Here is a 24,240-nt window from a genome sequence, read left to right on the forward strand (position 1 = left end):
CTCATTTGCAATACAGTACACAAATGGTGTAGCGTTGCGTCAAATGACTCAGGGTAATATCGAGTAGCACAGCGTAAGCACAAACGGTGTAGCGTTGCGTGAAACTGATGGCTTAGTGTAATGTCGAATGGTACAGCGTACATACAAACAGTGTAGCTTTGCGTGAAAAGGCTCAGCGTACACACAAATGGCGTAGCGTTGCGTGAAATGACTCAGCGTTATGTCGAATGGTATCGCGTACATACAAACAGTGTAGCGTTGCGTGAAATGGCTCAGCGTAATGTCAAATGGTACAGCGTACATACAAATGGTGTTGCGTTGCGTGAAATGGCTCAGCGTAATGTAGAATGGTACAGCGTACATACAAACAGTGTAGCGTTGCGTGAAATGGCTCAGCTTAATGTCGAATCGTACAGCGTACACACAAATGGCGTAGCGTTACGTCGAATAGCTTTGCAGAACATCAGACACTCTAGCTGAACATTGAATTGCTTAGCATTACATGAAATATTCCGATGTTGTGGCCAATCGTCGAGCTTGCTTGTGGCGTGACGTGAAGGCTATCTCGCCGAAACCACCAAAAATACAAACTGCAAATGGAACAGCGATCTGCTGGGGGGCATGGCGTCATCGAATGTGAAGGTGTAGTCGCTATGTTGAAGAGTTTTCACTTCGCCTTGCCGTAAAGCAGAGGCAATTCGGTAACTTTCTCCTCTTTTCTTTTCCCTGCCGATATTGCGTTTATTCGTTGTCGTTCCAAAAAGTGTGTCGGGAAATTCTGATATTTGAAAAAATTTGTCCCGTAGCGTACATTTACGCAACACGACTTGCATATCAGTTTTTAGCTACTCCAACTTTAGATGCCGATATCTACGCAACCAATCAGAACATCGAAAAAGCCTGACACTCTTTAGTTGATTGATGCCTTGTGAATGAGACTGTGCAGCCATTTTGCTCGTGCTGCAGCATCCGATATCCGATTAATTCAATAGAAGAACATTCGGTCGTTTCACGCCTTACCAGCTCTTGACACTTCCTTCGAAGAAAAGTCTCTTAAATTATATTTTTATGGTAATCTGCATCTATCAAGCTTTCTCCTGACATAAAGTTTGCTCTAATTTTAGTGAAACTAGCGCGCGTACGAATTTTTTCCCGAAGGACACCCGCGAAGGTAGGAAGTAACCTTAAGTATATCTCAGATATTTTCAGCACCCGTTATTAATTACGCCGATTTTATTTTTCGTGAATTGTGAAAGGGCTGTTTCCCCCCTTCCCTTTACCACCCTCTTTTATAACTGAGCGTTTTCTTACTAATTTTAAGGCAGACCAACCTCATCAAGGAAGGTATGTATGTGCTCAAAACCACTTGACTCGGAAAAAAGGTTGCATTGGCAAACAATACATGTTTTATTGAAAAATTTCAGATCAGATCAAGCCGGGATATCAGTTTTCTTACCATAACGTCCAAGACACACAAAATCCAATTTCTCACGTACTCTTGCAATGTTCAAAGAGCCTTTGCATTTAGACTCTCAGTGAAAAGTAAGCGCGAGTCAGAAAAGAAAAACAGATCTCGGCAATCGACATTTAATGCACGTCAGAACACTATTGTAACACCACTTCTGTAAACATTGAGGCTGGCAAACCGTGGTAGAATCCAGTCTCGTTGCTATTTTAATTAACGCTCCCATGAACGACAACGACTAAATGCAATATCGGCAGGGAAAAACAGAGAACTTACCGAATTGCCTCTGCTTTACGGAAAGGCGAAGTGAAGACTCTTAAACATGTGATGGTTTCGCGCAAGTCTTCACATTCGATGACATCATTCCCCCAGCAGATCGCTGTTTCATTTTCGGCTTGTCTTTTTGGTGGTTTCGGCGAGATAGTCTCCATGTCACGCCACAAGCAAGATCGACGATTGGCCACAACATCGGAATATTTCATGTAATGTTAAGCAATTCAATGTTCAGCTAGAGTGTCTGATGTTCTGCAAAGCTATTCGAAGTAACGCTACACCATTTGTGTGTACCCTGTACCATTCGACATTACGCTGAGCCATTTCATGCAACGCTACACTGTTTGTATGTGCGCTGTACCGTTCTACATTACGCTGAGCTATTTCACGCAACGCTACACCATTTGTATGTACGCTGTACCATTTGACATTACGCTGAGCCATTTCACGGGACGCTACGCTGTTTGTATGTACGCTGTACCATTCTAAATAACGCTGAGCCATTTCACGCAACGCTACACCATTTGTGTGTACGCTGTACCATTCCACTTTACGCTGAGCCTTTTCACGCAAAGCTACACTGTTTGTATGTACGCTATACCATTCGACATAACGCTGAGTCATTTCACGCAACGCTACACCATTTGTGTGTACGCTGTACCATTCCACATTACGCCGGGCCTTTTCACGCAAAGCTACACTGTTTATATGTACCCTGTACCATTCGACATTACGCTGAGCCATTTCACGCAACGCTACACCGTTTGTGCGTACGCTGTGCTACTCGATATTACCCTGAGTGATTTGACGCAACGCGACACCGTTTGTGTACTGTATTGCAAGTGAGTGCTAGGCTATTCGCAATTTAGCTGGTCCATTTCACAATTTCATGTTCCAACTTGACATGGGCAACTAGACCGTTTATCATTTGGGTAAACTGTCTATAATTTGGCCATGCCATTCCTTTATTAGCTATGTTATCCTGCAGCTGATTCTTAAAATTTACTGATCTATTTGACATCCTTGTATTTTTTGGTGGTGACGGCTGCCCATACTGCAACACCCCAAAAATGATGCCCCAGCGAAGAAAATTGAAAAAGAAATCGGTGATCTTTGAAAGTGCCTTTGGTGCTCCAAAGGAAAATTGTGGTCCTGGGTCGCAAGAGACTATCAATACGATATACAGAGGCTGCACCGGTCCAGCACCAAGATCAGACACAGCAAGACTCAGCAGCAATGTTTTCAACGTCTTAGGTAATTCAGACGTTTTCCTCACCGCATAGATTGTCAAAATGTTTAACATGACAGCTGTTTTGTAGTAAAAGAGGATATTCAAATGCAGGAACGCTCATCGTCTATGGTTGTTCACCTCCGTTTCATTTCCGTTCTTCTTTCGCGGCTGTCAGCCTTAGAAAGGGATTGCAACAATGTTTTCTTTTTTTTTTTTTTACAATAAGAAGACGTTTCAACGATGTACTATTAACAGCAAAAGTGTATTTTTTTTTTTTTTTACTTATACTACGGGAGCTTAGGACTGGAGGGGCAGCATACACAACGTATGATATTAATGTCAATTACATCTATCTGTGCGCGAAAATTACCGGACATTTTTATTTAAAGTTCGATTTGGACCGAATCTAATTGTCTGCCAATGACCAGATGAGTGAGTAGGATATTCGACCTCCATTTCTTACTACAAAATGTGGAAATGACCACTTTCGTCAATAAACCGTTAAAATGTTCATTATAATGGCTGTGAAAGAATCGAACGAGTCGAATGTAGCAGTAACTTTACAGCATGAGTAGAGCGGATTTTCAGTGTTTCCGATTTTCAAAGAGCTTAGCTTATTTATTAGTCGTAAAGATGAGTTTGTACCCTAGAGAACTAGAACTCTTGCGTCTTAAGTTAAACCTGTTTATCAAAATGCTTCCGACAGGTTCCTGTCAATAAAAAAGAACTAACACCAGCGAGAAGAAACCGTTGCCATCTGCCATCTCGAGTGAGATGTTAAACTTCTTCAAATGTTTTACCTCTTTTCGCGAGCGATGAATAAATATGCGTAGACTTATGTTATCTTCCGGTTTCCCCCCTTACTTGAAACGTAACAAAATTTTCATTTAGACTTCGACTCAAAATAACCTTATAATTTGGATATATCAACAAAGTTGAAATGGTAAATTGGCCACCGAAACGATTACAAAAGCTGACGTTTCGAGCGTTAGTCCTTCGTCGGAACGAATAAAAATAACCTTACTCTGGCAAACTCATCAGAGCTTCCTCCTTTAACCCGAAGATTGCATACATATATTTTGCTTTTCAACAGACAAAGGCGGTCAAAGACTTGTATACCTGTATGCCAATTACCAGTTCTGAGTAGAAATTTGTTAACGTTTGATTTCATCAGTGGACCGAGTTACCTTTACTACACCGCCTCGTTTTCTATGGATATAAAAAAAACCCTGCTTTACACTAATTTAACCCAAACTGAGGAGAAAGGACTTAAACAAATGCATTTTAATAAAGCTCGGAAGATCAGCTGTCTCTAAAAGTGACTACGAAGAGCAAATGCGTTTTGCAAAGTTTACCGGGTCTGGACTAAAACATAACTTTTACCACAGGCAGCCCAAGCTCTCTTTGAGAACCACACAAGGAACACAATTTGCATATCGATTTATAAGGATTTGTATGGGATTTTCTACAAGATAGCCATAGAGATAGTTAAAAGTGAAAATATTAAATAAAAATGGCTTACCTTATTCCATACGTGTATTGCTTGCTCCTGGTGTCGTTATTTTACCGATTTCACTTGATTTAATCGGGTTTTTTTAATCCTGGTTTTCTTAAGAAGAGAAATCAAGTGAAATCGGTAAAATAACGACACCAGGAGCAAGCAACACACGTATGGAATAAGGTACGCCATTTTTATTTAATATTTTTACTTTTAACTATCTCTCTGGCTATCTTGTAGAAAATCCCATACAAATCCTTATAAATCGATATGCAAATTGTGTTCCTTGTGTGGTTCTCAGAGAGCTTGGGCCGCCTGTGCTTTTACTAAATGTGAAAAACTCGATGTAACTCAAGAACCTCGAAAAACCCAGGCAGTCTATACCTTCCTCATCTTTTTATCGATATAAAAAACTTCGTGTGTAAAGAAACAATAAACAAACAAAGATTTTGCAGAAAACGTTTAAAGTTGACAATATCCTTAGCTAGAGCTCTAGCAGTTCAGTTTTGACGAGTAAAAACATTTCTTAATATGCAAAGGATAGACTTTCGAATGTGTCTCATGTTCCAGCAGTAAATTAGAGGGTTCAACGATGAATTAAGATGCGCCAGGGTTGTGGTGTACATAAAAAAAATTTCAAACATACTATTTGGTCCATTGATGAAAAAAAAAACCTAAAATAAACGCACAATATTGAGGCAAATAACAAAACAAAAACACGTAGAATGTACACAAAGCCGATTTTCTTGTCTTCGCAAAGTTCACCGCCATTTCATTGTTTTGTAAAGTTTGAAGGGCTTGAATATGGTTTGTGTGGCGCCGCACAGCGAAATGAATTTTACAACAAAAAATTGTAGTGCAAATAAAACAACAAACACCAGTAACAGCCTCTATAACTGTTTTGACAATTTCGAGCGGGAGGAAATCCATTAATGGTAGCAAAGCACTAAGAATCCATAATGTTTTAACAACAGCAACAACACGCTTGTAAGTCACTAGTTCCCGATATCTAAGATGAAGGTGAACGGCTAAAAATCTGTCGGCCATCAGAGCCGAAACACCCAGAAACGAAGCAAATAAAAAGGAACGATACAAAAACTGGAAGATTTTTGAAAGTGCATTCTGCGTGTCTTCGAGAGGTGCTTTCTCAGGGGTACACGAGACCATCGTAACAACATGGAGAGGCTGCACCAATCCAAGACCAAGATCAGACACAGCAAGACTCAGCAGCAATGTTTTCAAAGTCTTTGGCAATTCCGATGTTTTTCTCATTGCGTGGATTGTTAAAATGTTTATCACAATGGCTGTGTAAGATATGAACGAGTTCAACGCAGAGTTAACCACACAGGACCAATAAAGCAGGTTGCCAGTGTTTTCCATTTTACTAGTTTCTAACTCGTTCAGGTGAGTTCGAACGATCACGGAGATATAGAACTCATTAAAATGCTCTCTGGAAACTTCCCATCAATAAATAATTATCAATGAGCGCAAACCGTTGACATTTGTCACGTTTTGCAGTAGAAGAGGATATTCTAAAGCACGTACGATCATCGTCAAACGTTGTTTACGTGCGATTTTTCTGTTCTGTTAACCTTAAAAAGGAATTTTAACAATATGAATTTGCATAATAAGAAGAAAAGTACCATACATGGGACAGGTGTAAAATTTACCCACTTGCACTACTGAAACTTGGGACAAAAGGGGCAGCATACACAAAATAACTTTTGTACTCTGTTCTGTAATGTAAAAAGGTTTTTTATATCGATGGAAAGTTTACAAAGCTATAAACTGCGTTTTTAGAGGTTTTTGTTTTTTCTTTCTGTGCTAGAGTGAGTTTGTTAGATTTAATAAAAGCTATTTAAAGTTACATTTATGTTACTTTTATTCTGACGGCAAGTGACTTGGAGTTGTCTTCCTATTGATGTACCAATCAAAACCGTATACCCCTTGCATGCTTTACGGTCCTATGTTTTATTCTCGACCCAGAGGATTCGCTTAAATGCATTCGGGCTGTCTCCGTTTGCTTCGCTCGGAAACTCGACTTTAAAGATTGTTTTGCCCCAAGAAGAAAATTTCTCTTTCTGCCAACACAAGGAGTTGAATTAAAATTCAAGACTGGACCTCAATTAAAAACAGTCAATTTTAGAGACAGCTGTGTTCTTCTGTGCTTAACGAAAGTCCTCTTCTCTTTAGGGTTACATCAATGTCGATAAGTTTCTTTTTTCCATACTCATAGAAAACGAGGTTGTGTAGTAAAAGCAAATAGGTAAACTCACGAAAATAAACGTTTCTACAATTTCCATTAAGCTTATTAAAAAAGATGGCGGTCAAAACTTTTAGAGCTTTATGTTAATCACCAGATCCGTAAGAGGAATATTCGAGCTCCATCTCTGAGTGGGAAATGTGGAAACGTTCGCTTTTGTCAGTGAACCGATTCATTGAATGTATTTAATCAGTAAACCATCTTGTCAGCAGGGCAAGTAGTAATCTCTCTCGGGCGTCATGGTTGCCTGACCGCTTTTCATTCAAATCAGACTAAAAACACATGCTTAAACAGTTGCCAGCTGTCCTACTTATTTTCAGATGAATTTTGACTGTTGTGTTTCTGTCAAGCGGGTTTATGGCCGTGAATCGAATCTAACCGCCTTTACGCATATCAAATACAACACACTTGGTATTGAAAGGTTCGCTCCAAGAAAAATGTAAAAAATGGCTTACGTCTTCCGCAGATGAAGGCTTCCTACATCTCGTATCTCCGGACGGGAAAGCTGCTAACGACAAAGGCGGAATATATGGAACGCTCTTCCGCCCGAGCTTTTTCATGAATGTTTACGATACGGTTACATACAAGTTTTATAAGTGCTTTTATTATTCTGAGTATCATTCATACTGAACATCCTGCGAAGACCTATAATTCTTTTAGAGATAACGGTATAGTAGCCATGACAGTAACAAACAGTGTAATAGTTCATCTTCTTTCACTAGTCCAGTTTTAATAAAAATCATTCTAAAAAACTGAGTCAGCATCTTTCTCGGAAAACTTCTGCCCATCATTAATCTTTCTACTCCGAAAAGTATATCTGGCCTCTTACAAAAGATCAAACAAAATTTACATATCCTTATGGCTTCCATTTGTCTCAGTTTACCTTCATAAAAGAAAAACAAAAAAAATTGAAAAATACGGTAACTTCGTACATTTTATCCACTATCTCTTCTTCGTGGCTTTGGCCTCAGACTAAACGAAAATATAGATACACGATTAGTCTTCAAGCGAGCGAGAAAAAGTTCCTCAAGTAGCTTTTGTTCGTAGTGGAAAAATATTATCTCCATTTCTCTTTCCAGAATATATAAAAAAAAAACCCAGCACATTGAATAAAAAACAAATATTCGTTCCATTTTGCATAAAGTTAACTTAATTAACCTCAAAAACCCAGCTAGAATATACTTTTACATTAATATTGACACAAAAACCCTGGTGAAGGAAAAAGTTCAAAGTTCCTTCAACCTCTCAATTATTAAAACTTTTGCTTCTAATAACAAAAATGGAGAAGTAAAAATGTTTCAGAATGCTCTTTCACGGTTTACAGCCATCTTGCTTACAGCTTTATCAGTTCAGTTTTGACGAATAAACAAATTTCGCAGATTGGAAAGTATAGATTGTCGAATGTCCCTCATTACGAAGCAGTAAACAACAGGGTTTAATGATGAATTAACAAACACCAGTGTGAGAGTATACCGAAGAAAATTAGCATACGCAATATTTGGTTTAAGGATAAATATATCTGCAACAAGTCCACTGCAATAAGGCAAGTAACACAACAAAAACAAAACATACACATAGCAGGTGCACAAACCCGACCTCTTTATCTTTGCAACGTTCACCGCCATTTCCCCATCGTGGACCTGAAGGGCTTGAATTTGGTTTGTGTGTCGCCGCACAGTAGAATAAATTTTACGATAAAAAATGAAACTACAAATAAAACAAAAACCAAAAAATACAGCCACGATCTTTTCGCCAATTGACGGCCAGAGAGAAGTGATTAATGAAAGCAATGCACTAACCGCCCATACTATTGTCGCCAAAACAACAACGCGTTTGTGTGTCACAAGTTCCTGATATCTGAGGTGAAGATGAATGGCCACAAATCTCTCGGCACCCAGGGCCATAATACTCAAAAATGATGCATACCAAAAGACACAAGACAAAAAGGAAACGACAATCTTGAGAGCAGTTGGTTCTTCAGTGCGGCAAATAACCAGGAGGTGTACGACATTAATAGGCTGCGCGCATAGGCCAACGTACAGATCAGAAACGGCAAGATTCAGCATCAATGTTTTCAAAATCTTTTGCAATGCCCACGACTTCCTCGTCGCATGGATTGCCAAAATGTTCAACATAATGGCTGTGTAGGAAAAGAACAAGTTAAGAACAGCATTAGAGATACAAGACGAATGGGTCGAGAGTTGAACCTTGACCATGATCACACTAGACTAATCCCTGACTCGTTCAGACGAGCTTGTATGCCGTGGATGATTGGACCTCTTCTGACAAGTTAGGCCTACTGTCAATGACTTCTCAATGACTTTGATAACATATATGTGGAAGCTGTTACCATCTGTCCCGTCGTATTTATACAAGAGGACATCGAAAGCAAGGATGATCATCGTCTAGACTTAGCATGTTTGTCCTGGTTTTTGTAACTACTGCCTCCTATAGGAAGCGCAGCTGCGTATTTTTTCGAAATGAGTGATGCTAAGCATTAAAGCCGAACTTCACCCGATTTTGACCCGATGTCACTTCTTGTTTATTTCGGAGTATCTTCGAAGATCGACATTCGCACTAGAGATAATTGGGCGCAGCATACACTAAAGTGAGAAGAATGCCTTTGAAATAAATACTTTTGTGCATGAAAAAACCCCAAGATGTCATTTTCTAAGTTCTTGCCGTGACACTATAAAAGACGATTCACAATCATTTCGGGATGGCGCGTGATTAAAACCAAAACTTTTCCTTGCACAAGCATACAAATGGTGTAAGAGAATATCAACATATTCTCTTGTTGGTGTGATCGGCGCATCATGCAAACTTAAAGGAAAAGTTTTTTTCTTTGAAGAGAGAATATTTTTACGTTTAAATCCGCGATTTATGACCAGTAGATAGAAGATGTAATTTTTCAGTTCTTGCAGTAACACTACAAAAGATGATAAACATTTGGAAATAATTTCACAGTGGCTTCGTTACAGAAATATCTAAATAGGTGCGATCTGCACATCGTGGAAACTTTGAGCAAAAAAAAAGTTATTTAGAGAGAGAGAGCATTTTACCATTTGAATTAGCGACCGATGCCTAAAAGAGCCACAAAATTTGCGAAGCGAGCAAGGTCCGTAGTTTAGCAGAGTCATCCTCTTCGATGGACTGATGAAACGGTGGAATGACGGATTGGTGGAATATCCCTAAAGTGCACATTACACGAGATTTTTTTCTCTTGTTTCTTGAAGTTGGATATTTATAGAAAACGTTTCGAAGCTTTAAAAATGTAAAAAGCACTTTTTTGCTATGGAAAAACGCGCAATTTTCCTTCAAATTTGTCCCGGAAACTGGGACCTAGTTTATCGCCGTCGAAGTTATTCGTGACGTCGTATTGTGTACCTTTGCCGCGCAGGTCTGTTGTCGCCAAGAGACAGTACTTCGTAGTAGATAGATAGTGCATTGAAAGGCAAAGATGTCCAGTGATTCTAATGATTCCTTTGAGTCCGACTCTTCTGAAAGGTCCATTGACTTCGAAGAATGTGGAGATGAAGTAGAAGTAGTTACAGGAGAGCACGCACCATACCGAGACGAACCGCTCGCAAGCGATGGCGAACAAGACGAAGAAAGCGAAGATGCTGACCTTGATGGACTGACGCCTTCAGTTTCGGAGGCCAGATTTGAACGTCGCGTTGCAGTCAGCGAATGGTTAGTGAATCATGTTTATCATGGCTTTTTGTGAATATTATAAAACAGCGAAACTGTAGTGTAATCATAGCTCTACCTTACCTTAGGTGCAAATGTAAACAGTGCCGTGACGAAACCTTGGCAGACTCACTAGCATTCCGTTGTTGCTGCGAGGTCACAAATGCCAGAAGACAGTTAGTTTTCGATGGTTCCATCGAAATCATAAGCTGCATCGCGCAACACGAAGATTACAGTGCTCTGACAAACAGGACCGTGCTCTTACAAGTTGCTCTTTTAATTCGCGATCAGAATGGGAGGGCATACTGGCAACGAACTGGAGTGCATGAAAATGAGTCAGTAACGTTTTGTAGGCGAGAATGTCATATTTGATGTTGCACTGAGGTACACAATGTGACGTCACGTTATGATATCACGTGCGACTTTGGCCGCGCGATGACCGGGACAAATTTGAAGGCAAATTCCGCGTATTTTGGAAGCAAAAAAAAAAATACTTTTTAGACTTTTCCAGCACTTTTAAGGCTACGAAATGTTTCCTATAGATATCCAACTACAAGAAACAAGAGAAAAAAAATTTCGCGTCCTATGCACTTTAAACACTGAATGACGGAATATCCTAAAACGCGGAGTGCCTTGCTGTATGAAACAAAGGTCTCACAAAAATGGAATAAAAGTAACAAAGAAGGCTAGAGGTAAAACAGCCTAAATTAAATGCAAGAAAAAAATACCGTAAAACTTGAAAAGTTCGAGAGCTAAGATGATTAAATTACAAACATCAAAACTTATATATGTCCTAGAACAAAAGACTCAATGAACGCCATATCGGCCATAGCTTACAAACCAATAGGAGATATTCACATTTTCTATCACTGCCATTTACAGTTTAGTTTTGCCGAATGTAAATACATTTCTTGAGCTAGCCCCTATTAAATATCTTTATTATTACTGTTGTTGTTGTTATTATTATTACTATTATTATTATTATTATTATTATTATTATTATTATGGCAGTAAAAACTTCTGGAAGCCCAGATATCCTAAACAATGATTGGGCGGCAAGCCGTCACCAATCAATGCAACGACCAGAGTCCTTACAATTAAAATTCCTATAGCAATTCCTAATTATGGGACCCTAGTAATAAAAGTCTTAAACTTAATTGCTATGTAATAAAAACCTCAGTCAAAACACTAAAGGTTCCAGGCGTCACTATCGAAACGCTTAAATGTAATAAAACATCTAATATCATTATTATTAGTAGTAGTAGTAGCAGTAGCAGTAGTAGTAGCGGTAGCGGTAGTGGTAGTGGTAGTCGTAGTAGCGGTAGCGGCAGCGGCAGTGGCAGTGGCAGTGGCAGTGGCAGTGGCAGTGGTAGTGGTAGTGGTAGTGGTAGTGGTAGTGGTAGTGGTAGTAGTAGTGGTAGTGGTAGTAGTAGTGTTATAGTTAACATGATTATTTGTTACCATTTAATTATTGGTTGAATGTCAATTAGTCAGTATATTCTTGAACCACCTTTCTCTTGTGGAACAGGGTACTCATAAATATGTGGGATGCGTCAGGTTTTCTGTCTTGCATGTGAGAGAAATATTCTGCAACACTACCTTCTAGCGTCATTATACAACCTCTAGCTGTTTTAAATCCTATAAAAATGGTGCAATATCAGTAACCACGTGCAGTCTTGGACTGTTTATTTTCTCATTTCGTTGTTTCAAAGCTCACACTTCAAAACGGAGTTGTAACATCACGAATGTGCAGAAGAAAAAGGCTAGGATTAGCAATGTACGAAAAACAGCATAGCTCTAAAACTCTCTTAACTTGCAATATTGCATCTTAAGATAGGAGAAGCAGCTTTCAAAGGTGTAATTTAATATTCGCTGACACTCTTTTGCGCATGACATAGTTTGCTCTTGTACGGCATGTTTACCTTGTTTAAATCGCCCATTTATGAATTACCTTAAGCCTCTTTTACAAAGTGAGTCCTGCTACTCATCCTTACGTATGATGATAAGTTCTCATCGACATGCAAATTAAGCTCATTTTCACAAGAATGGTCAAGCATCAGGCCTCGTTTTGAAAAAGAGGCCAACGGTAATTCAGGAGTGGCCTCCAACCTTTACCTAGTTCTGTCCAGGACTAATGAGTTAATTTCTACAGAATGGTACCATCTGTCGGTTTACCTAAATCGAAAATTCCACGTGCCTTAAATTATATCGTCACCATTAACCTGAATGACCGTCTTGATCGAGTTTATTTCTCGTTTCATAATCCAACAGAATAATCGCATGCTTTCTGAGTGTATTTTCAAACTTCTTGAGAGTATCAGGCATTTCTTCAGAAATGATTAACGATTCCAAGTTTACCAGGCTTCGTTTTCCATAAAAATGAAAATAAAACACCTTCCTTCTGGAAAAAACATTTAAATGAAGCTCACAAAATAACCTATTTCGAAAATTGACTACAACCGCGGCATTTACGATTAAAAACGAATGCAAGTTCCAGTGTTGGCTTCTATTCATTAATTTTTTTTACCACGAAATAAATTCTGCAATACGCCACACTCAGAGAAACAAAGCAAAAACCCAAAATGAAACCGACCACGATTCCCATGTGCACCCAAATGATCCTCATCACTGAAAGCAATGCACTGAACACCCATATCTGCAAGACACCTGCAACGATTCGTTTGCGAGTTACAAGTTCCTGATATCTGAGATAAAGATGGACGGCCAGGAACCTGTCTACACCTGCAGCAGTTACACTGAACAAAGAAGCATACAAAATCAATCTAACTATAAAATCCATAGATTTCCGCACACTGAACGTAAGATCGTTTTGCAGCAAAAGCGCAAGTAGCTCTTCAACGTAAAACGGCTGCACCAACAAGCCAACACCAAGATCAGAAACAGTAAGACTTAACAGTAATATTTTCAAAGTCTCTGGTAAGGATGAAGTTTTCCTCATCGCATGGATTGTTAAAATGTTCAACGTTACAGCTGCGAAAGAGGAGACAACGTTCAATACAGCGTTAACAATGAGAGGCGAATAAAACTGTTCTTTTGTATCTGCCATTGTAGAACTGTGACTTAAGTTGAGGTCGGGCGTTCTGCTGATAAAACCAGTGAGACTGTGCGCTTCATAGACTCCGATCTTCAAGGAGACTCTAACTCTCGAATTGCATGAACCACTTTATAAAGTCTATTTTATCAGCGAAAGTAAACAAACTGCGTGTAACTGTCATGGACTAATGAATGCAACGTAAAAAAGATCAAAACGTAATCTCATCTTTATTACTTATTGAATTTCGCTTTTGACGAAGTTAACAATTGTTTAAGTTGGTAAGAACAAATGAATAAATACATAAATAAATAAATACGTCGAGATAGCAATATTTTTTTGTCCAAATTCAGACCTGGGATATTTCGAGCTTTCATTTAGTTTGCTGGTCGGCAACTGGAAGAAAATACTCAGCCCTTACTCTTAAATTTAGAAAAAAAATGGCTTCATCTCCTTATTCCGTGTCAATATTTGGTTGATCAACGGTTTTACGTTTCCATTTCCGTTTGATGACACCGGTGTTACCCGCAAGCGCTGTCCTCCCTAAAACGTTCGTTAGCGATCCAATAAAAAAGACAATGAACGTCGTCAACAGGCAAAGATCATCGCTACTTTGCAAATATTTCCTTTGAGTTACGAAAAGCCGGAAAATGCACTCCCGCCTCCATGTTTCCACACAAAAATACACAAAAAGATGAGATCCTGACGTTAAAATTATTGTCATTGGGTAAAAGTGATAAAACAGATTCTCATTTCTTTTATGAAAATATTCACAGGAACTCATTGGAAATGAAGTCTTAATTAATCTTGACATAAGAGGTCGGAAAACGCATCATTCGTAATCAATGACAACAACAAAATGTGCCATCGCCGTCATTTCAACAATTTAGAATTAAAACCTGTGTTAGTCCTCCCTTTTGTACATAAGCATTAAAAAAAAAAAAAATTATATTAGGAGCACCATGCGTCCCTGGATTAAAAAAAAAAACGCAGCCAATAAAAAAAAAATTCGTATTATATTCCATCATGAAATTGTGTTTATCATCTCAAAATTCTAGTTTTGCAGAAGAAATGGAAAAACCCCACGTACTTTGATTATTCAATATCTCCGTGTTGTACAAAATGTCAGTTGAAACTCAAGTAACAATGATAAACTGTAGAGCGAGACGACACGCCACGATTATTAAATGTTCATTGTTGATAAAGGTAAATAAACTGCGACCAAAAAAAATGGAACATCTCGCGTTAACAGTTCGTCAGAGCATATAACTTGAGGGCTGACCCAACATCTAGCTTTAGCTACTGACCAGCGCACCAACACAAGCGCTAAAATCTGATTGGCTCCATCACTGCAAATCTAATTAAACAATAGAGTGCACTATGGGCTGATAGTATCTCTCCACAGATGAACACTATCGCGTCACGTGATCAATTTAAACCAATAAGAATTGGAGAAAATTTAGTGGTGAAACCACTGAAACAAAACGACCGAAAAAGCGAAACGATTGACAAAAAAAACAAACAAACAAACAAACATGACCGAAACATTGGTGCGGAGGGAAACAAAAGAGACCACCTTTAGGTGAAACAGGTTTTTATTTTGAGCTCTCGAATATTTTCGGATTACCTGATAAATTTCTTAAAACCAGAAAATTCTTTACAGGATCATGATTTTTAATGTCGATTAAAGGATGCTTCGGCATATAATCAATTCCGTGAGGAGATCCTCTACTGAGAAAGCCCTGAAACTCTAGCCCTCTTAAAAATCCTCGCTTCAAGAGACATCTTTAAACATCAAAAGGCTTTTAAATACAACACAAAATAAATTTACATATCTGAGTATGAAGGTGAGAAGGTAAGGGAGTTGTTTTTGGCTGTTTTAGGAGAGGCTTAAAGTTCTAAATGTGAGAGAACATCTAAAGTAAAATGTACCTTTTCCTCGACATTCCATCTTTCCCTCACTCGGCGTGGGCTTATTTTGGGCGTCTCACTCGTTGCGAAATTTCTCTTTGTTATTGTTTTTGTTGTTGTTGTTTAGACGACTCCGCTTATCGGTTTCAATCTAATGTTTAGGTTTATAGTCCATTCCATTCAGTTTTCTTGATTATCATAACAAGTTTTTACTTTTGTATTCAAGCCTGCTAAAGACATCATTACGGTAATCTATGTTTTTATAAACAAAGCTAGTAGATCTGAGTATATAGCATTCATAGTCTGTTTATGAGCCACGTGGCCCATCAGGCCGACGCTTAACTCCGGTTCCTGTAACATAAGCGACAAGGAGTCTCTAATGTAGTATTCGTACTTCTGTTTTAAAACCAATACATGTAACAAGAAAATTACCCTTTGCTTCCGACGAAAAAGAGGTAGAAAAACATTACATCTGCATGTTATAACTTCAATTAACTTAAGCTGTCTAAGCTGACAAATTGAATACAAATATAGGTCTACATTTACATATGACCTGTAAGCAAACTACAGTGACTCACAATTTCTCGACTGTGCGAAACACATTCGTTTACTTTCGTTGCGAACTATTCATAATACTTGAAGATTGCCTCCGAAGTGCTCGGTTGTTATATAGCTACCTTAAAAGTTTCTTCAGTTTTAACGAAGAAATATATTTCGAAGAATGCAAATGATAGATTGCCGAATGTGTCTCATTTTCCAGCAGTATACCACAGGGTTTAGAGACGAATTGAAAAACAAAAGCGTTAACGTATAAATAACACTAGTACGAAATCTGGTGGTTTGTTTAACGGCAGAAAAACCCCAAATATAGACACAGTACCAGGGTAAATAACACAACAAAAACACGAGGTATATGTAGAAGGTACTGCTAGCCGACCTCCTCAACCTGGCCGCGTTCATTGTCGTTCCACCCCCGTGTGTTAGTTGCAACACTTGGATTACGTTTCTGTGGCGCCTCACCGCTAAATATATTTTAAAATAAATGATTGTTGTAAAAATAATACAACAACAAAAAGTAACAGTGACTACGATTCTTCCAGCGTATTTGAGCCAGAAATAATCCAGCATTAACAGCAATGAAAACAAGAAACTAAACGTCCATATCATCAACACCGCAGCAACAACACGCTTGTGAGTCACAAGTTCTTGATATCTGAGATGAAGGTGAATGGCCAGAAATCTGTCTGTGCTCAGAGCAGTAACACCGAAAAGTGACGCACACGAGAATAAATCCGAAAATAAGGCAGTGATGTAGGTAAAATTATTTAGCTCGGGGTAGATAAAGTTTCCACTAGTAGCGCAAGTAATCAGCCTTACAACATAAGCAGGTTTCACCAGCAAACCAACACCAAGATCAGAAACAGCGAGACTCAGTAGGAATGTTTTCAAAGTCTTTGGCAATGCTGACGTCTTCCTCATCGCATGGATCGTCAAAATGTTCAACATAATGGATGTGTAGCAAAAGAAGCAGTTCAACACGGAATTAGTGACACAAGATGAGTAATACGGGCTTTCGCTTTTCCCCATTCTATAACGGGTAGTCAGGAGGCTGATTTGTCAGCAAGTTCACCGAGTACGCTCAGAAGAAATGGATTTCATGAAACAAACAGGCTTCATCGTGAATTAACGGAGAGTTACTTCGAAAAGCTTCATGATAAATTCTGACAAAAGCCAGGATTAATAAGTAGTTGGAAACCAGAGACTTATGAATAAGTTGATGCATTTGACAGCTTTCTCCGGTGCCAACGAGGAAATCGAAAGACACGCGTGCTCATGCTGAAGTGCTTTTTTATCTGTGTTCTTCCGACGTTATTCACTGTACTGATAAATAGCTACTTTCCTGTTATGTATTTGTGGCCCATATGGTCGATGTTTAAGCCGCCGAAACAACGTTCGCCAATTAATTTCACGTTTTCCCATTTAATACACATCGAAAGTATATAAATTATGTGTCAATTAGCATATCAGTGATTGGAGAAATCGATCTCATATCCGAGAAAAAATTTGTCATCAGACTTGGTAAAAACTAAGGTCGGCACACACGAGGGGACTAGTCCCTGCGACTAGTCCCGGCGACAAGTCTTTGAAGGGTTTACACGAGGGGATCGGTAGCAGGGACTAGTCCCCTCGTGTGTGCCGACCTTTAGACTTAGAATTGGTAAAATGTTCCCTTTCGTCAGAAAGATAGAGGTTGTACTTAGGAGGCGGCGGCGTGTCACTTTCAGTAAGCGGAATTTTGGAAAAGAAAAATAAAAAACACCTCTTTACACTCGAAAATTCCGCGAGTTATGGCAGTCTAGAATAACAGCTGTAGCGAATAACTTAAACGAAACTATCAAGAGAACAACATATTAAACATAATAACTCCCCTTTGGCGCGAATGCTCAAGTTCCATCGGCAAAAACTTTAATTTGTTTACTCTGTTAAAAGCGACAAGACCTACGTTTTGACAATTATACGAAACAAACCCAATATCGAAATCAAAAAAACTTTAACAGTAACTTTTCGCTGTTGAAGCGGACATTGAAAAACACCAATGTTCATCTTCTAAAGATCTATAAAAATGGGAAAAAACCTCATTTACAATAATCTAGCACAACAAAAAAGGGACGTAAGAAAATGCACTTCAATTAAGTACAGAAAATCAGCTGTCTCTAATATTGACTGTTTCTACCGAGGTCCGGTGTTGAATTTTAATCCAAAACCTTTTGTTTTCAAGAAAAAAGTTCTTCTAGAGCAAAACAAATAAGAAGGGAAAAACTGAATGTGTCTACTTCCGACAGAATGAAAGTAAAATAAATGTAAAGTCTATTTTTCACAGCTTTAATTTCATCTAGAAAACTCTCCATAACAGAGAGAGAAACAAGAACCTCGAAAACACGCAGACAGTTTATAAGCTCCTCTGCTCTTAATCTCTATGAAAAACTTTGGATATAAAAAAACAAAGCACAAATAAACATTTGGCAGAAAGCACGTTTAAAGTCTACAATAATATCATCTTAAGTTTTAACAGTTCAGTTCTGACGAATGATCACATTTCGCAGCATGCAAATGATGGATTGCCAAATGTGTCTCATTTTTCAGCAGTACATTTCAGTACAGTTCACCGCCATTTCATTGTTTTGTGAAACTTGATGGACCCGAAAGGCTTGAATTAAGCTTGGGTGGCGCCGCACAGCGAAATAAATCCTATGATAAAAAATTACAGTTCGATTTGGACCGAATCTAATTGTCTGCCAAAGACCACATGAGTGAGTAGGATATTCGACCTCTATTTCTTACTGCAAAATGTGGAAATGACCACTTTCGTCAATAAACCGTTAAAATGTTCATCATAATGGCTGTGAAACAATCGAACAAGTTCAATGCAGCATTAACGTTACAGGATGAGTAGAGCGGGTTTTCAGTGTTTCCGATTTTCAAAGAGCTTAGCTTATTTATTACTCGTAAAGATGACTTTGTACCCTAGAGAACTAGAACTCTTGCGTCTTAAGTTAAACCTGTTTATCAAAATGCTTTCGACAGGTTCCTGTCAATCATGAAACCAGCGAGAAGAAACCAATGCCATCTGCCATCTCGAGTAAGATGTTACACTTTTTCAAATGTTTTATCTCTTTTCGCGAGCGATGAATAAATATGCGTAGACTTATGCCATTTTCCGGTTTCCCCCCTTAGTTGAAACGTAACAAAATTTTCATTAAGACTTCGACTTCGACTCAAAATAACCTTACTCTGGCAAACTCATCAGAGCTTCGTCCTTTAACCCGAAGATTGCATACATATGTTTTGCTTTTCAACAGACAATAGCGGTCAAAGACTTGTATACTTGTATGCCAATTACCAGTTCAATGAGAAGGATATTCCAGCTCGATTTCTGAGTAGAAATTTGTTAACGTTTGATTTCATCAGTGGACCGAGTTACCTTTACAACACTGCCTCGTTTTCTATGGATATATAAAAAACCCTGCTTTACACTAATTTAACCCAAACTGAGGAGAAAGGACTTAAACAAATGCAATTTAATAAAGCTCGGAAGATCAGCTGTCTCTAAAAGTGACTACGAAGAGCAAATGCGTTTTGCAGAGTTTACCGGGTCTGGACTAAAACATAACTTTTACCACAGGCAGTCCAGTGTTCCTTGTGTGGTTCTCAGAGAGCTTGGGCCGCCTGTGCTTTTACTAAATTTTTAGTGCTTTTACTAAACTTTTACTAAAGGTAACTGGTCAGCGGTGAGTTGGTCAGGACGGACGTTACTTTACGAGCTCCGCTAATCTTAATCAAGTTTGGATAATTTTTCGTTTCGTTTTGGATAATTTTTCGTTTCTTTTTTTCTCGATCGTTTTTCTTTTTTTGCTTTCTGAGAGATTCAAGAATGCCTGAGTCTGTTGCTAGCCTCAAGAGAGAGAACAGTAAGCTTAAAGATCAACTGTCTGTCATGGCGGATGAGATTGCTAAGATGAAGGAGATGCTGCTGGAGCAGTCAAAAAAACCTGCAGCGACTAATGACGAAGTAGAGCAAAGCTTAGAATTCATGAGTAAAGAATATGATGACTTTGAGCGATTCAGGGTCTCTGCTGGTAAAGAACTTGATCGCTTAGGTGCCATGCTTGATGAGATTGCTGTTGAAGTTAACAGAGTTTCCAGGAGCATCGATGAATTTCAAGAGTACAGTTATCAATATAATGTTAAGATTGTTGGTGTCCCTCAATTGAGTCAAGATGAATCCTCGGCCTCTACGAGTGAGCTATGTGATTGTTTATTTAAGGCAATTGGATCCGCTGTATCAATTCATGACATTGACACAGCCCATCGAGTCCCAACAAGAAGCAATGACAATGGCGGCCCGCGGCCAATCATTTGTCGATTTATTAGACGATTGTCAAAAGATGATGTCATGAATCATAAAAGAAATGCAAGTAAAGTTGCCCCATCTGCTGTTGGTTTACCTGACGGTGCCTCCCTTTCCGCTGTTAGAATTTTTGACCATTTAACGCCAAGGATGCAAAAGGTTTTATTTGAAGCTAAGAGGTTCAAGGAGCAGTTTCACTATCAATATTGCTGGTCGAAGGGATCGCTTGTTTATCTTCGTAAAGATACCATGTCTCGAGCCATCAAGATTAAGGATATCACGGACCTGCACCGATTAACGAATGGACGTGAAGGCTAAGTATTCATGTTGATGTAGATTTGTTTGTCTGTTTTTAGATAATAAGTATGAGTGTTAGCGAGAAACGTGTTCGTTGTACAATTAAATCTACCCTAAGCGAACTTCCATACGCGAATGTTGATATTATTTGAGCTCATGGACAGTTTAATAACATTCTCAACAGTGACTTACCGACCAAGAAGTACTTAGACAAACTTCATAGTATTTATGATTTAGATTTGTTTCGCTTAAATACCGAATCAACATTAAATCCCGACAGAAACTTAAGCATGCAACAAATTAGATGTAAATATTTCTCACCCTATAGTTTTTCTATGTTTAAAGAGTCTTTGTTGGAATCAGATAGTCAAGGTCCTTTCTCTATGCTTCATACTAATGTAAGAAGTTTGCGGAAAAACATTGATAATTTTCAAGTCCATCTTTTAGATGAACTTGACTACCAATTCAGTGTAATCGGTATTACAGAAACAAAAATTACAAATTCATCTGGGCTAGATTTCAATGCCTGCATACCAAACTATCAGTTTGAATATGTCCCAACACCTCTATCATGTGGAGGTGTTGGAATGTACATTAATAATTGTTTGAAATATAAGGTTCTGGAGAGAACATATAAAGACGCTTTTCAGGCTTTATGGATCGAAATTGAATCCCTAAAGAGTAAAAATATCGTTTGTGGAGTGATTTATAGGCAGCATAATGATCCGGAACAATTCCTCCAATATGTTGACTTTACTTTAGAAAAACTTAGCTCCTCTGATAAAGTTGTTTATCTTATGGGCGATTTCAATATTGATCTCCTCAAATCTGAAATTTCCGATTACTCCCAAAATTTTTTGTTATCTTTACAATGTTATTCGTTCTTCCCGGTAATTGATAAACCATCTAGAGTCTACAATAATTCTGCCACACTCATTGATAATATATTTCTGAATAGATTTGATCATAAAATTTCAGGTGGAAATATCGTGTCAGACATTAGTGATCACTACTCCCAATTTTGTTTTATCCACAGTCTTATACCAAAAAATTTTACTGCTAAACATAAAATTCGCGATTATTCCAACTTCTCTGAAGAATGCTTTATTAATGATGTCTCGGATACTGATTGGGATAACTCAATGACATATGGATCTGTAGACAAATGCTTTTCTTCCTTTTACAATAAATTTAACAAGCTCATTAATAAACACGCTCCTCTCAAAATTTTATCTAGGCGCAAGGCTAAACAATTTTCCAAACCGTGGATAACTAAGGGCCTACGTAAATCTATCAAAATAAAGAATAGACTTTTTTACTCAGGAGATAAATCAAAATATAAGCTGTATAGGAATAGAATTGTTAGTCTTTCTCGTCTCAGTAAAAGATTGTATTATGAAGCTTATGTTAAAAAAACGTGGGAGGGGATTAATGAACTATTGAACAGACAGCGTAACAAAAAAACAGTATCAGCCCTTCAACGCTCTAACAACTCTGGAGTAACACAAAATCCGTCTGAAATAACCAATATCTTTAATCAGTACTTTGCGTCTATTGGACCGCGGCTTGCACGCAATATATCACCTTCCAGGATAAATTTCCAGGACTACCTTGTCGGCACTAATCACTTTAAGTCTTTCTTTTTTGATCCCGTCGTTCCATCCGAGGTGGACTTGGAAATCTTGGCTATACCCAGTAATAAAGTATATGGCCTATATTCTTGCCCGGTTCATCTTCTAAAATCTGGGCGCCATATCCTTTCTTCACTCTTAGCTGCCATGATGAATAAGTCTATCTCAACGGGTATTTATCCCCATCTTTTGAAGCATGCCAAAGTAATTCCTATCTACAAATCGGGAGACGAAACTGATCCATGTAATTACCGCCCAATTTCCCTCCTTTCTGTCTTCAATCGATTATTTGAGAAATTGATGGCTAAACGTCTTAAATCACATTGCGAAAAAAATGGTATCTTTTTTACTTCTCAATATGGATTTAGAGACAAGTGTTCAACCCAACATGCAATTTTAGATATCTTAAGCAAAATTCAAACTAATATTGATGCAAAGTTATTCTCTTGTGGTATTTTTATTGACCTAAAAAAGGCATTTGATACGGTGGATCACTCAATCTTACTGCACAAATTATATCATTATGGAGTCAGAGGAATAATTAATAACTGGTTCTCTTCGTACTTGTTGAACAGGAACCAGTCGACTCAAATTGGTTCAACCGTATCGAATATAGAAGAGATAGTTTGTGGTGTCCCTCAAGGGTCTGTACTTGGCCCCCTTCTCTTTTTGATTTATGTTAACGACATTTACCGTTGCTCCCAGATTTTTGAGTTTTACCTATTTGCTGACGATACTAACTTGCTTTATTCAAACAAAGATCTTAAGGATCTTGAAAAAGTTGTTAATGATGAACTCGCAAAAGTGGGTGACTGGTTGGACGCAAACAAACTTTCTCTTAACACTAGTAAATCTAACTTTGTTATTTTCCATCCTTACCAACGCAAATTGGACTACATAGTTCACTTGAAAATTTATAATAACGATCTTAAAAAAAGTGTATCTCTAGAACAAAAAACTTTTGTGAAATATCTAGGAATTCTGATAGATAATAACCTCTCTTGGAAGTATCATATTGATTATATCTCATCTAAAGTTAGTAAAGGAATTGGTATCATTGCCAGGTTAAGACATCTTGTCCCATTTGCCACACTTCTTAACATCTACCGCTCCTTAATTGAACCCTATATCTCTTATGGTCTTATTGCCTGGGGACAAGCTGCTAACACTCATTTAAATAAGGTTCTCATTTTACAAAAACGTGCTCTACGACTAATGTATTTTGCGGATAGCAAAACTCATAGTGCCCCGCTATTTGTTAACTCCAGAATCTTACCAATAACTATGCTCTATTCTCATTTGGTTTCCTCTTTGATGCATGACATTGATAATCACCGTGCCCCGTCTAATATTTCTATGCTCTTTCTCCACTCCGAGCAGGTTCATCACCATTTCACAAGATTCTCAGCAACGGCTAATCTATACGTTAAAGCGTCTAGAACTAACCAACTTTTATTTTCTTTTGCTAGAATAGGTGTAAGATTGTGGAATAGCATCCCAAAAGAACTTCGTATTAAAAACAGAACCCCGTTTAAGCGTGAACTTAAAAATCGCCTGTTAAAACTTTTGGAAAATAAGGAGATGAATGTTGATATACGCTGCTCAGAAATTTGTAAATATCTCTTGATAAAGTAACTCTTCGTTTAAGTCTTGTTCAATTGTATTATATATCTTGATAACTTTGCAATTGATTATTTAATTATTCAACGGACTTAATTTTATTTTATTTTATTTAACAATTGTATTTTTATTTAATGATTATCTTTGTTTAATTGTATCGGTATGTGATCATTAGCAGAGACAGCACTTGTTTTAGAAGGGTGGCCCGCCTAGAATAGCTTGCTAATTGCGGGTCACCTAGGACTGTGATAATATTGTATTGCTAACAAATAAATAGATTGAATTGAATTGAAATTAAATATGAAAAACTCGATGTAACTCAAGAACCTCGAAAAACCCAGGCAGTCTATACCCTCCTCATCTTTTTATCGATATAAAAAACTTCGTGTGTAAAGAAACA

General features: G+C 38.1%; 2 protein-coding genes across 2 annotated transcripts; both read left to right on the top strand.

Annotated features, from left to right (window-relative positions):
• Nucleotides 1–10,118: 10,118 nt before the first annotated feature.
• On the top strand, nt 10,119–11,205 carry LOC148729633 (uncharacterized). Its single transcript, XM_088762401.1, has 2 exons — nt 10,119–10,423; nt 10,510–11,205. The coding sequence occupies exons 1-2, from the start codon at nt 10,191–10,193 to the stop codon at nt 10,790–10,792; spliced, it is 516 nt and encodes a 171-aa protein (XP_088618527.1). The 5' UTR covers nt 10,119–10,190; the 3' UTR covers nt 10,793–11,205.
• An 8,420-nt stretch (nt 11,206–19,625) lies between these two features.
• On the top strand, nt 19,626–20,726 carry LOC111319005 (uncharacterized). The gene has a single exon (XM_022921844.2). It carries the CDS (start codon nt 19,816–19,818, stop codon nt 20,608–20,610), a length of 795 nt encoding a protein of 264 aa, XP_022777579.2. The 5' UTR covers nt 19,626–19,815; the 3' UTR covers nt 20,611–20,726.
• The last annotated feature ends 3,514 nt before the right edge of the window (nt 20,727–24,240 follow it).

The sequence above is a fragment of the Stylophora pistillata genome, chromosome 6, assembly GCF_964205215.1.
Source record: "Stylophora pistillata chromosome 6, jaStyPist1.2, whole genome shotgun sequence".
NCBI lineage: Eukaryota > Metazoa > Cnidaria > Anthozoa > Scleractinia > Pocilloporidae > Stylophora > Stylophora pistillata.

Bases quoted from the DNA above. Each gene is read 5' to 3' on its own strand.
- LOC148729633 (XM_088762401.1), top strand. From the start codon at position 10,191: ATGTCCAGTGATTCTAATGATTCCTTTGAGTCCGACTCTTCTGAAAGG. The intron at 10,424-10,509 runs GTTAGTGAATCA...ACCTTACCTTAG, and splicing joins CGCGTTGCAGTCAGCGAATG to GTGCAAATGTAAACAGTGCC.
- LOC111319005 (XM_022921844.2), top strand. From the start codon at position 19,816: ATGCCTGAGTCTGTTGCTAGCCTCAAGAGAGAGAACAGTAAGCTTAAA.